Consider the following 14,219-nt stretch of genomic DNA (forward strand, 5'->3'; position numbering starts at 1 on the left):
AGGGAGCCCTGGCTGGTGCGGCTCAGGGGGCCCCGAATGCCAGCCTGCGAACCAAAGGGGCATCGGCGTCAGTCCGATTCCCAGTCAGGGCACAGGCTGGGAACAGAACCTTCTGTGTGGGGTCACGCAGACAGAAAGGTCCCAGGGCTGCAGGCCAGGTCCCCAGCAGGGGGCGTGTGAGAGGCAACTACACATAGCTGTTTCTCTCCGTCTTTCTCCCTCCCTTCCCCTCTCTAAAAATAAATAAGATCTTTAAAAAAAAAACAGGGCAGGGAATTCTGACACCAGCTACATGGTGAACCTTGAGAGCATTAAGCCAATGAAACAAGCCAGTCACAACAGGACAGATGCTGCATGACACCACCAATCAGGGGCACCTGGAGAGGTTGGCGTCACACAGACAGGAAGGACTGGAGAGCGGTGGCTGCCAGGGGTGACGAGGGGAGTGATTTAACGGGGACAGAGTGTCGGTTTTACAGGAGGAAGGAGTTCTAGAGATGATGGTAGGGGTGGCAGCACAAGGCCACACCGAATGCCACAGAACTGCGCACTCCAAAGCTGTGGCGCTGCTAAGCTCTCTGTCACGTGTATTTTATCACACACAGGAGTCAGTGCGGTGCCTCCGTGGACCACACGAGCAGCACACAGAAGGCGGCTCAGTGTCCGGCACAGGGAGGAGAGGAGCAACTGATACCGTTTTTAGTTACGCTTTCCCCCAGGGCCGGGCATTTTCTGGGGAACAGGGCCCCCGTGAAGGTGTGTGAGGCCGTGGTGCAGGCCCAGGGCTGGGCAGGCCCCGCTGTGCCCTCACCTGGCAGTAGCCGATGGTGGGGTTCCGGAAGGCGTAGGCGGTCAGCACCCGCCGGAGCGCGGCGATGCCGAGCTCGTTCTGGAAGGCAGGGTGCTCGGGCATGGAGCGGTGCAGGTCGCGCTCGATCTCCTCAGTGGCCAGGCTGGACTTGCCCGTGGACTGCTCCACCAGGCGGGCGTAGTAGCCGGGGTGAGTCACCATCTCGTTCCAGGCCCCTGTGGAGACACGGCGGGCAGCGGGCTCTCTCCTCCTCCCACCCGGGACTTTGGGCACAGTGCCAGAGCAGGGCCACAGAGGAGAAGGGGGGCTCTGGGGTCAGTCGTGCGGTACGGGCCAAGGGTTCCCTTGTGAGTGCTCCTTGGAGCGCTCACCCCACTGAAGTTCCAGAGGCCAACACCCCTCGTCCTGAAACTGTCCAAGTGGCCAAGGCTGTGAATGTTGTCAGAGCCTGTCCCCAGGAAAGGGGCCTCGGGGGCTGCCGGCATTCCACTGCAGGCGGGAAGGTGCCATCCGGCGACAGCACCCCACCCTGGTGCCTGCTCCCCAGGATGCCCCTCCTGGCATGGGCCCGAACAAGCCCTGCCCAGGGGAGCCCCATTTCTGCTGGGGGTCAGCAGGGCAGCTCACCGGAGAAGAGGAGCCAGAGCTCCCCGCGGAGGCTCTCGGGGATGCCCTTCAGCACCAGCTCCCGCATCCTGGCCGTGCGGTACATGCACACGCCGCGCCCATACTCAAAGAAGTGGATGTTCCACGACTCCTCTTTCATCTTCTCCTTGGCCTGGGCAGAAAGCAGCAGGGAGCCTGGGGGTGCGACCCGGGGTGCTGGGGCCCAGGGGGCTCTTGGGCCCTCCTCCCCCATCTGGACGCAGACCAGCCACCTCAGGCTTCCGAGGGCTCACAAGCAAACTGCCACCAGCACAGGCTGGGCGGAACTCAGCCCCACCCACGATGGGCACCGCGCTTCAGGCTGGCCCTGGCTTCCCAGGCCTGGGCCGGGCCCGGCCCAGCGATGGAGCCCACGCCCTGGGCTTACCCCCTTGGCCCCCAGGTCCTCCACCAGGGCGTCTCTCTGGAAGAGCTTGAGCAGGCCCTGGGAAGCGGTGGGCGCCTGCTGTGCGAGGGAGCCCTGGCGGCCCCCGCAGGGCGAGGTGGGGCTGGCAGGCTGCTCCGGCGGCTCCCAGGGAGCTGGCGCAGGCTGCAAAGAACACAAGGGAGAGCGCTGGGCCTGCAGGCCCCCCACGGGCACTCAGTCACTGCCTGGCTGGCAGCACCCGGTCTGGACGAGCAGGCCACACTTCAGCCTGGTCCACCGGACACCCGCACCGTCCTCCTCCACCAGGCCTCGCCAGGCTGGCCGGCCTCTCACTGGGCCGCCTGGGCCCAGGTGGGCGCACCCTGAGAGGCCCTCTCAGCGAGGCCAGGGCCAAGAGAGGAGAAACCCCGAGAAGCCAGCGCCTGCGCCTCCCGGGGCTGGCGACCGCGCGGAGTTCCCGGCGACACTGTCCATGTTCCAGCCTCTGGGGCGCAGGCCCAGGTCGCCCTGGAGGGATGGCTGTGGGTGGCGGCTGCCCTGGCTGTCCCCAGGCCCCTGTCCAGGGGCTGGCTCCAGTGGGGACTGCCAAGAGAGAGCACTGGCGACGCCGTGGGGCAGGAGCAGGGAGAGTGCGTGGGCCCATCCCCTGCACAGGCCCGAGCTGACAGCCTGCGCCCCTTGGCAGAGGGGCGGGGTCCCGCCTGAGGCCGTCCCCGCTGCAGGCGTGCCCCCTCCACCCCCGCCATGACCGCCTGCCATGTAAGGGCAGGGGTCCTCTCTCCCTCAGGCCACCGCCCACAGCGCCCTCCAGGGGAAGGCTCCAGGGTTCACTAGCGCATGTGCCTCTCTGCGTTGGGCACCCGTGCCAGCTTCAGACTGGGCTCTAGTCTGTGGTCTGCTGCTTCCAACGAAGCTGCTGGGGCTTTGGGGGCAAAGATGAGGATGCAGGCCCAGAACTGGAGGTAAGGAGGGCCTCCGCTGGTGGACCATGTCTGCTGCGGGCTACCTCCCCACAGGGTGCGACCTGCGTTGGGGGGCCCCAGGAGGGCTGGGGCCTGGGGATCGGCTTTCCCACTGCACAGCTGGCCAAGGGAAAGAGAAACGATCCCTGTGCATTCTAGGAACGCACGGAAAGGGGAGGAGGACACAATAGGGGGCCGGCCGAGGAAAGGGCAGCACCAGGGACAAAGGTCTGCAGGGAAGCCCTGACCTTCACGGCTCTTCCCTGGCTTTTTCCGGAGCCGCTGCGTCCAGCCCTCACGCTGCCAACAGAGCGAGCAGGTCCCGAGGCTGCCGCCCCCGCCCACCGTGGTGCGGGTCTCCTGTCCCAGTGCCCGCCCCGCCTCAGGGAGGCCCCGCCGTGTGAGTGGCGCCCGACACGTGTCCTGCAGGCACTGCCGCACCAGGCAGCGCTTGGTGCAGGAGGGGTGTCCCCAGCCCAGGGCCGGCGGGCCCAGAGCCAGGGCCGCCGCAGGCTCTCCCCTCAGCTCCCTCCCTGAGCGCCCCCCGCCAGAACCAGCGCCGCCCTGGGCGGACACGGGCCCCTGGCCCCCTTGGCCGGCAGCGGGGCTGCTCTCGGCCCCGTGCTTTGCGGGGTTTGCTGAGGCCTGGGTGACGGCCCCAGGCCAGCGAGCGTTTCCCACCCCCAGCCTCAGGGGCTTGGGGTGCTGTGTCACCCAGCGCCCACCACGGGAGTGTGGTGGCGACTCTACAGGGAACACGGGTGAGCCAAGGAAGCGACGGGGCTTCTGCCACCCTGGTGCCGCCGCAGCCCAGGGATGCCACTACTGGCAGGAAGCCCCGTCCGGCGGGCAGAGGCCAGCCCTGAGGACAGGCGGCTGCTGCGTGGACTTCTCGGGTGGCGGCCCACGGGCTCGGTCTGGGCTGGGGCGCCTGCCCAGCGCCCTGCGGCCGGCTCTGGCCCCCCAGGCTGCCGGCGTGGCGCCGGCCCTCCGTGTCCCGCACAGGGCGCCCTGTGGCCGTGATGCTTTCCCGGGAATGACGTGCAAGTCCACTCCTGCCACACGGACAGCATGCAGCATGTCCACTGTGCCGCAGGGGAGCCGTTTTTAATTAAAAAAATTTAAAGGGGAAAAAGAAGAGAACTCTGCCACGTTCACACCCACAGTCCACCCTATGCCCTGGCTGGTGTTTTGAAAAGGACTGTGGATCCACTAAAACACTTTTTTATTACAAACTGCTAGAATCCAGGGACAAGACCCCAGTCGAGGCCACAAGCACCCTGATGCAGACTACCTTTTAGATTTTCTTTAAAAAAATTTTTTTAAGTATATTTTATTGACTATGCTATTACAGTGGTCCCAATTTTTCCCCCTTTGCCCATCTCTACCTGGTATCCCCCTTCCTTTCAGCAACTCTCCCCCCACTTAGTTCATGTCCACGGGTTGTGCACATAAGTTCTTTGGCTTCTCCTTTCTTGTACTGTTCTTAACTTCCCCGTCTATTTTGTGCCTACCAATTAAGTTTCTAAACCCCTCCTCCTTCCCGCTGATAACCCTCCATGTGATCTCCAGTTCTCAGAATCTGTGATTCCGTTCCTGTTCTAGTTTGCTTAGTTTTTGTTTTTTAGGTTCAGTTGTTGATAGTTGTGAGTTTGTTGTCATTTTACTGTTCATAGTTTTTATTTTCTTCTTTTTCTTAGGTAAGCCCCTTTATCATTTCATACAATAAGGACCTGGTGGTGATGAACTCCTTTAGTTTTACTTTGTCTGGGAAGCACTTTATCTGCCCTTCCATTCTAAATGATGGCTTTGTTGGATAGAGTAATCTTGGACATAGGTCCTTGCTTTTCATCACTTTGAATACTTCTTGCCAGTCCCTTCTCACCTGCAAAGTTTCTTTTGAGAGATCAGCTGACAGTCTTATGGGAACTCCTTTGTAAGTAACTCTGTTTTTCTCTTGCTGCTTTTAAGATTCTCTATCTTTAACCTTTGACATTTTAATTATGATGTGTCTTGGTGTGGTCCTCTTTGGGTCCAACTTGTTTGGGACGCTGTGCTTCCTAGACTTAGATGTCTATTTCCTTCCCCAAATAAGGGAAGTTTTATTTCATTATTTTTTCAAGTAAGTTTTCAATTTCTTGTGCTTCCTCCTCTCCTTCTGGCACCCCTATGATTCGGATTTGGCACTTTTGGAGATGTCCCAAAGACTTCTTAAACACTCCTTGTTTTTCTGAATTCTTATTTCTTCATTCTGTTCTGGTTGAGTCTCTATTGCTTCCTTATGTTCCAAACTGTTGATTTGAATCCCGGCTTCCTTCCCTTTACTGTTGGTTCCCTGTGGATTTTTCTTTATTTCACTTAGTTTAATCTTCATTTCTTCCTTTATGTTGTTGCCGTACTCAATGAGTTCTCCAAGCACCCTGGTAACCAGTGTTTTGAACTCTGCATCTGACAGGTTGGCCATCTCCATTTTGTTTAGTTCTTTTTCTGGGTTTTTGTTCTGGTCTTTCATTTGAACCACATTTCTTTGTCTCCTCAATTTGGCAGCGTCCCTAAGTTTGTTTCTGTGTATGAGGTAGAGCGGCTTTGACTCTCTGCCTTAGGCACCTGTTACGTTGGGTGGTGTGCAGCCTTCGGCAGTCACCAGGGCAGGGCACCCACTTCACAGCCTTGTGGCTCTGTACGTGGGGGACTGGCTGGAGAGGGGACAATGCCTCTGCTTCTGGATTCTGGAGGTTTGCCCAGCACTCACTCCATTTCCAGTCACTTCCCCCATTTCCTGTCTGCAACTGACGCCCTTCCAGCCATTGCCTTGCTGGGGAATCCCAGAGTGGGTGGGTCTGAGCACCTTCTAAGCCCACGGGGGCCTTTTAAACAGACTTTCCAAGAAACTGTTAGTTTCTTGGAAACTAACTCCCACTCCCACTGGTTTTTACAGCCAGAAGGTATGGGGACTTACCTTCCTGGTGCTGGAACGCTGGGCTGCGCAGTCTGGCCTGGGGCTGGGATCCCTCGCTCCCAAGATACCTCTCCTGATTTTATCCACCACACATGAATGTGGGACCACGCGTTCCGCCAGCCCTCCCCATGCCACACTGTGTCTCCTTGCCTCTCTGCCCCGGCTCCACGTCTCTGCCCCGCCTACCCATCTGGGTTAATGTGGTGTCTTCAAATCTTTTGTTGTTGGACTTAAATACAGTTCAATTTTCTGGCAGTTCTGGGTATTATTTGTTTTGAGGTTTAGTTGTAATTTTTCTTGAGGTTGTGCAAGGAGGCGAGGTGTACCTACCTATGCTTCCCTGTTGACCAGAAGTCCTATTTTTGAGATTTTCGATTGCTAGGGCCATCCTGGCTTCTCTGTCTCCCTTCGGCTCATTAGCAGACCCCGGGCTCCGTGCGTCCTGTTGACTCATCGGGGGACGGGAGCCTGAGGGGTCTGCTCCCAGCTTCAGTGGCTGTTTCTCAGAGGCACTTGCTGAGGTTCTGGTCAGTGAGTCGTTGCTTTGGGGGCAGGGAGCTACCTTGTTGGGTGCTTTGCGGACTCCTCGGCTCTCCGGGCTGTCGGAGCAGAACCGTTCTCTGTCCCCCACCTCTGCCGTGACATCTGCGCAGGCGCTGCCCCTGTGTCCGTGCAGGACGGCGCAGCACTCGGCGGCCTGACCCCACTGGCCCTGGTCTGGAGTGTCCAGGCGCCCTTTCTCCTGCTCCCGTCCAAGCGGTTGTCCGTGGGCTTTTACTTGTACCCTTAGAGTTGCTCTCTGCGTTTTTATGAGGAAATTCGGTAAGATTTTAAAATTACCCAGCCACTGCCACCGTGCGCCAGGGAAGGCCACTCCAATCCGGCTTCCCCCCCGTCCTTCCGCTGAGCCACCGTGACCGCGCTTTGCCATCTCCAGAGGTCAGTTCTCGGGCCTCCCCGTCCTCAACCCCAAACGCCATCCATCCAAAACGGAATTCTTCCAGACCTGCTCCTCCTGCGTCCGCCTCGTGTCACTAAAGGGCAGTTCTGTGCTTTAAGCTGCTCGGGCCAAAACCAGTGCCATCCCCGACCCCCTTCCTTCTCTTAGACCCCACACCAAATCCATCCGTTCTCAGGCCTGCCTTCAAAGTCTACCCTGTCATACGCTAACACCACACAATCCCAAAAGGAAGCCAAGAAAATAATTTCATTTACAGTAGCACCAAAACGAATAAAATACTTAGGATGAACTTAACTGTGGAAGTGAAAGATGTACACTAAAAAGTAAAAGAACTGCGAAAAGAAACAGAAGACACAAATACCATATTCATGGATTGGAAGAATTAAGATTGTTATGATATCAGTACTACCCAAAGTGATCCACAGATTCAATACAATCCATATCAAAATCTTAAAGACTTTTTGTGTGTGCGTGTGTGTAAAAATGGAAAAAATCTTTTCTAAAATTCATATAGAAACTCATGGGACCCCAAATAACCAAAAAAAAAAAAAAAAATCTTTAAAACAATAAAGTTGGAGGCCTCAGACTTCCTGATTTAAAAATTTACTATGAAGCTACAGTAGTTAAAATAGTGTGGTACTGGTATAAAGATAGACATATGCGCCAATGGAATAGAGCTGAGAGCCCAGAAATGAACCCTCGCATAGATGGTCAAATGATTTTGACAAAGATGCCAAGACCATTCAATGTGGAATGAATAGTTTTTACAACAAATGATGCTGAAAAACCTTTATATCCACACACAGAATGATGAGATCAGACCTTTACCTCATACCACACACAAACAGAAACTCAAAATGGAGCAAACACCTAAATGCAAGAGGTAAAATTATAAAATTCTGAACAAAACAGAGGAAAAGCTTCATAACATTGGACTGGCAATTATTTCTTGGATGTGACACGAAAAGCTCAAGTAATAGAGGAAAAATATGTAAACTTAACTACCTAAAAATTAAAAACGTATGTGCATCAGAGGACTCACTCATCAGACTGAGAAGGCAACCCACAGAATGAGAGGAAATATTTTAAAATCATATCTCTGATATGAGGCTAACATCCACAATATATAAAGAACTTCTAAAACTGAACAACAAAATCAAATAACCCAATTAAAAAAATGGGCAACTGAATAGACACTTCTTCAAAGAAAACATACAGATGGCCGGGAGACATAGGAAAAGATGCTCAACATGATTTATCATTGGAAAATGCAAATCAAAAGAAATGAGATATCATACTACACCCATTAGAATGGTTATCATTTTTTAAAAAACAGAAAATAACAAGTATTAGCATGAAACAGGAGAAATTGAACCCTTTTGCCTTGCTGGTCAATGTACAGTGGTACAACCAATGTGGAAGACTCTATGGTACATATGATAAACACTGAATTACTATTTGACCCAGAAATTCCACTTCTGGGCAGTTCTTCCCCAAAAGAACTGAAAGTAGGGTCTTGAACAGAATTTTTTTAAATTAAGAAATTTTTTTTCAATTACAGTTTACATTATTTTATAATGAAGAGAAATTTTTACACCCATGTTCTTAGCAGGATCATTCACAACAGCTGAAAGGTGGAAGCAACCCAAGCGGTGGTCAAAAGATAAATGGATACACATCCTTTGTAATTAGTGCCCTGGATTTCTTCAGATAAAGACCTAGAAGTGGGACTGCTGAATCATATGGTAGTTTTATTTTTACTTTTTTTGAGGAACCGCCACACTGCTCTCCACAGTGGCTGCACCACCTGCGTCCCCACCAGCAGGGCACGAGGGCTCCCTGTCCTCCACAGCCTCCCCTGCACTTGTTGTTTGTTGATTTCCTGAGACAGCCATTCTGACAGGTGTGAGGTGATAGCTCACTGTGGTTTTAATTTGCATCTCTCTGATGATCAGTGATACCGTATGATTTCACTACTATGTGAAATCTAAAAAACAAAATAAATGAGTACCCAAAACAGAAACAAACTCATAGATACAGAGCAAACTGATGGGTTGCCAGGTGGAAGGAGAGTTGGGGGCTGGGCCAAAACGGTGACTAGATTATGAAGTAAAAATTGGAAGCTACAGACCGGGAGTCGTGAGGAGGCCGAGCGCGCCACAGGGAGTATAGTCAATAATTCTGTGACAACTATGTGTTGGGGGTCATTTTGTAAATTACATAAACGCCTAACTGCGACGCTGTATACCTGAAACTAACATAGAATACTGAATGTTAACTGTAATTGAACACAAAACTAATTTAAAAAATGAATGGACAAACAAAATGTGATACTATATACATATATATCTTCGGATAAATACCCAGAAGAGGGATTGCCACACACACACACACACACACACACACACACACACACACAGGGCATGTTATACTAGGTGACATGGGCCAGTCACAGAACAAATAGTGCACGACCCCTCTTACGTGAGGTGCCTGGAGCGGAAATGCTCTCAGAGGCAGAATTAACAGCGTGGTTCCCAGGCGGGGGGCACGGAGGAATGACGAGGCATGTTTATTGGGGACAGAGAGTCACTTTTTCAGGATGAAGCAGCTCAGTGGACGGTGGCAGTGACGGCCGCATTGCGGTGTGAATGTGCTTCGATGCCACTGAGCTGTGCAGCTAAAAATGGTTCAGATGGTAAATTTTAAGAAGTAAAAGAACACATACCCCGAATTTGACCACTTCCACCAACCTCGCTGCTACCACCCCGCCCAAGGCCCTGGCGTCTCTGGTCCCAGGTCCTGCTGCCGCCCTCCAGCTGGTCTCTGCTTCTACTCTTGCCACCCTCTAGCCCAGCTCTGCCCAAGGGAAATATCGTGAGAGCCACACATGTAATTTTAAGTTTCAGAATGACCAACAGCACACACCTTGACACATCAGGAAGCAAGGGAGCGATCAAACATGGCAAGGGCTGCGTCACAAGGACACAGGTGCCAACCTGTACACTCCCCTGTGTGCACGCACACTCATTCATATGCACATAACACCAGGTGTGGTCACAGATTAGCTGAAGACAGTAACTGTCATGGACTGAAACACATCAAATGGCTTAAATGTGCAAGTTCATAATTACACTAAAAAGTAAACATCAAAAACAAAGTGAACAAGCAAGTGTTGGCGAGATTATGGAGACAAAGGGAACCCTCGTGCACTGTTGGTGGGGATGCAGACTGGTGCAGCCACTGTGGAAAACTGTATGGAATTTCCTCAAAAAATTAAAAATGGATCTGTCTCATGACCCAGCAATTCCACTTCTGGGAATATATCCTAAGAATCCTGAATTACCAATTCAAAAGAATATATGTACCCCCATGTTCATAGCAGCATTATTGACAATAGCCAAGATTTCGAAACGGCCTAAGTGCCCTCAGTAGATGGTGCATTAAAAAACCGTGGCTCATTTACACAGTGGAACACTACGCAGCAGAAAGGAGAAGGAACACCTACCTTTTGGGACAGCATGAATAGAACTGGAGAATATCATGCTAAGTGAAATAAACCAGGCGGTGAAAGACAAACACCATGTGATCTCACTTATAAGAGGAATCTAATGAACAAAATAAACTAATGAGCAAAATAGAACCGGAGGGATGGAATCATGGAGCAGACTGACAGCTCTGAGAAGGGAGGAAGGAGGTGGGGACTGGCTGAGAGGAGGGGAAGGGACTAGACAAAGAGCATACACGCATAACCCACGGACACGGACGACAGAGTCGGGGCTGGCTACGGAAGCGGGGGGCAGGCCGGGCGGCGGGGGCGGGGGGAAACTGGGACAACTGCAATCGTGTAAACAATGAAACATTAAAAGGGCAGAAAACATTGATCACATTTGGAGGATACTAGACAACCAACTCATTATTTTAACAATTGGTGAAAAACAGGACAGAATGAAAGATTTTCCCCTTTCTGTATGAACTGTGCCTGAGGTTACAAAATAATCCATGAGGGGCGTCTCCCTTTAAGGGCGCGTTCCAGCTGACAGGCAGAAGGGGCGACAGCGTGAGCGTCGCCTCCTGCCGCTCCTGACGAAGGACTGATCGGCAACGCGGACAGCTCACGACCAGAAGACCAGGTGTCACAGGGGCGTGTCTTGGCGGAAGCGCCTGTCACTTAAATCCTGCCAACAAGCAGACCTGGCCCCAAACCAAACAACTGACTCAGAGTCTGATCTGGATCTTACTACTCAACCACCAACTTACAGGGAATGGGGAATGTCATCAATAAAAACCAAACTGAGAATCTCTACAGCACAAAAGACCCAATTCCATCAAAAAAATATTGCGAGAGAGAGCTAGAGCAGAAATCTATAGATAAAAAGAAGTTTAAAAGATACATCAACTGACTGTAACATATGACGTACGTGTCCTCAGTTCCAATGATTAAACTGTAAGAAGTACATCTACGTTTGGGGAAGTGGGAATACAAGTATTGGACATTCGGGAATTTTTGAGAATTTTGTTGCTGTACTAATGAGGCTGCAGTGGAGTCTCTGAGAGGAGGCTTTCCTCTGCACGAATCTCAGACTGAACGCCCGGCCCGACACGGGCCAGGTGCCTGAACCTCAGCTCCCAAGCTGATCGGGGCTGCAGTGTGGTTGTCAGCGCAGCGCATGCTCCCGGAGGGGGCGGGTCCAGCCAGAAAAGGCTTCCCCTGGGCCATGGACTGGAAGCAGGCGGGAGATGTGCAGGAGGACCAGCGGGTGTGACGGGGTGCAGAGGTGACGTTGGCAGCTCAAGCGTGCAGGGACGCCGGGACCCCTGGGGCTGGGGCAGGCTCTCGCCCCACACCCAGAAGGGGCTTCCCCGCCAAGGCCCATGGCGGGCACCCCAGGGCTGCCTGGGCTCTTCTCCTGGCCCTGACCCCCACCCCCCGCTCCCAAGGGACCCTCTCGCACCTCTGGGGCCGGGTCCCCGACGCTGGCTTTCCTCCCCGAGCTGCCGCTGCCTGGCTGCTTAGATGACGTTTTCTGTAGGAAGTCAGAGATCCTTTCAACCAAGAAGTCGCGGTCTTTCAGGTTGGCGAACAGGAAGGTCATTTTGCTCTTGGTGCTAATGGACAGAGGGCTGGGCAGGACACTGGAGCTGTCGGCTTTTTCGACAATGGTCACCTGAGAAGGCAAAAACACCAGGTGTCTGCGTCTTGGGACATAAAGCTGGAAGGCTCTGTGTGCACGCGAGTACAGTGGCCTCAGGCGGCCCTCCCAGGAGGGCGCCGCCAGGCCATGAGTGGGAGGGGCACTCGGGCCGCAGCACCGACGCCTCGCCCTGCGCTTGCTGCTGCGAGCTCCGTGCGCGTCTGAGCCTTGCTTCCTCCCCGGCCAACACGGGCGAGCACGTCGGCCCAGCAGGTCTGTCATGAGGACAGCCGGCCCAGCTGCTGGACCTTATGAGCTTCCCCCAATGGCCAGCTCTTCCTCTGCTCTGGAGCGGGGGAGCAGCCCCCCCTCCCCGCACGGCCGTCCTCAGCACTCGTCCCCAGAGCACGTGCCAGCAGGCATGGCCGGGCCGCTGCTCTGCCCGCAGGAACCGCGGACAGAGCCACACAGGCGTGGGGAGTGCAGGCCAGGCTTCCGGGGCGCCTCTCAGAGCCTGCCGCCTGGGCTGGGGACGGACACCGGCCACGCAGGCTGCGGACGGTCAGCAGGGGTGGTGGGGGTGACAGGCCAGCTGGGGGGTCCCTGGGCTGCTTTGGGCTGAGGGCTCCTCTGGGGAGGTAGCGGCAGAGCTGAGGCCCGGGGCAGCCGGGGGAGGGGCTGGGGTAGAGGCCTGGCAGCCACACGGAGGAGGCACCAAACCGGCCCGATGGGCAAGGACAGGCTGGAGAGGCTGGGGCTGGGTCAGCAGGGGTGGGGTAGGGCGTGTGTGCGTGCACACATGTGTGTAAACGTGTGTACACATGTGTATGGCCATATAGGTATATGCATGTGTGCACATTTGAGTACCAGGTGTGTATGTGCATGCAGGTGGGGTGACGTGTGTACATGTACTGTGCCATGTACATATGAACTGGTGTTATGAGCACACGAGTGTGCATGTGGCACCCATTTGTGCACATATGTGCAAGTGCACACACGTGTGCTGCGTGAGTGTATGTGTACACACATCTACGTGCATGTGAGCTGAGATCTGGGAGGGGAGAACGGCTCACAGGCCCAGCAGGAGGCGCTGGAGGGTCCCACACAGGTGCCGCTGTGCTCTGGTTGACGGACATCCTATTGATGTGCACTGGCCGCTGTGCAAGGGTGGGTCCTAAAGGGGTTAGGTGTGTGCAGGACACTCCTGAGGTGGCCCAAGCACATACTGGTGTCCTAGGTGGTGGCTGTAGAGAGGAAGAGACGGGATGTGGCCAAGATGCAGGAAGGGGGCCAGGAGGCCAGAATCAAGAGCGGTTCCTGCGGTTCAGCGACACAGGTGGAGGGGCAGCGACACTGCAGGGCGGGGCAGGAGGAGCGCGGAGGGCGTGCCAACTCTGGAGCGCAGCCGGCTCTCAGGGAGGGGCCCGGAGGCCTCCTGGGCCGGACCCCGAGGACTGGAGGGTACAGGGCCAGGGCCTCCACCCCGAGTGCAGCCAGACAGCCCTGCTCCGGGCTCAGCCAGCGCCTCTGCCGTCAGAAATGTCAGGAGGGATGGAGCTGGGACCCAAGGGGACCCCGAGCCGGCCCCCAAGCCTCGGCGCCATGTCAGCATAGCACTGAGGACAAGTCCGCGGCCCGGCGCCCAACAGAGCGTGGGATGAAGGGCCTGGAGCTGTGGCTCTTTTGAACGCTTTGTCTGACTTTCCTTGGGGTGGCCGGAGGGCACGCTAGTCCACACCCATGCACAGCGACACCTGTAACATGAGGGCTTTGTACAAATGCCAGGACGGTCTCACTGCACTAGGGTTTTCAAAGTTAATTTTTATTTTTTTAAAATCCTCACCCAAGGATATAGTTATTGATTTTAGAGAGAGAAGAAGTAGGGGCAGTGAGAGAGAGAGACATTGATGTGAGAGAGAAATATCCACCGGTTGCCTCCCGTACATGCCCCAAGTTGGGGCTGAACCTGCAGCCTCGGTATGTGCCCTGACTGAGGATCGAATCACCAACCTTTTGGTTATGGGACGACACTCCAACCAACTGGGCCACCCAGCCAGGGCTCACTGGTCTAGGTTTTTAATAAAACCAAAATACTGTGATTTAGATTATAACTTAAAAACCTCAGTGTATGACCCTGGCTGGGCAGCTCAGCTGGTCAGAGTGTTGGCGTAATATGCCAAGGTTGTGGGTTCAATTCCTGGTCAGGGTGCATACAAGAATCATCCAATGATCCTTGTGGCTCAGTGGACTGAGTGCTGGCCTGTGAACCAAAAGGTTGACAGTTTGATTCCCAGTGAGGGCATGTGCCTGGGTTCTGGGCCAGGTCCCTGGTTGGGGGACAGCAAAATGAAGCTGATTGAT

The 14,219-nt window shown here is 54.4% G+C and overlaps 1 protein-coding gene across 3 annotated transcripts in view; it reads right to left on the minus strand.

The window, feature by feature from the left end:
• Positions 1-14,219, minus strand: part of TBC1D9B (TBC1 domain family member 9B) — a 41,941-nt gene that overhangs the window by 12,860 nt on the left and 14,862 nt on the right. For all 3 annotated transcript variants that reach the window (XM_054566278.1, XM_054566277.1, XM_054566280.1), the window contains 4 exons: positions 11,679-11,891; positions 1,845-2,006; positions 1,439-1,589; positions 812-1,026 (listed from right to left, as the gene is read on the minus strand). In XM_054566278.1, the coding sequence (XP_054422253.1) occupies positions 812-1,026; positions 1,439-1,589; positions 1,845-2,006; positions 11,679-11,891 (741 nt within the window). The remainder of the gene's footprint in view (positions 1-811; positions 1,027-1,438; positions 1,590-1,844; positions 2,007-11,678; positions 11,892-14,219) is intronic.

The sequence above is a fragment of the Pteronotus mesoamericanus genome, unplaced genomic scaffold (assembly GCF_021234165.1).
Source record: "Pteronotus mesoamericanus isolate MK-2021 breed Mesoamerican mustached bat unplaced genomic scaffold, CSHL_Meso_final contig_171, whole genome shotgun sequence".
In the NCBI taxonomy this organism is placed as follows: Eukaryota; Metazoa; Chordata; class Mammalia; order Chiroptera; family Mormoopidae; genus Pteronotus; species Pteronotus mesoamericanus.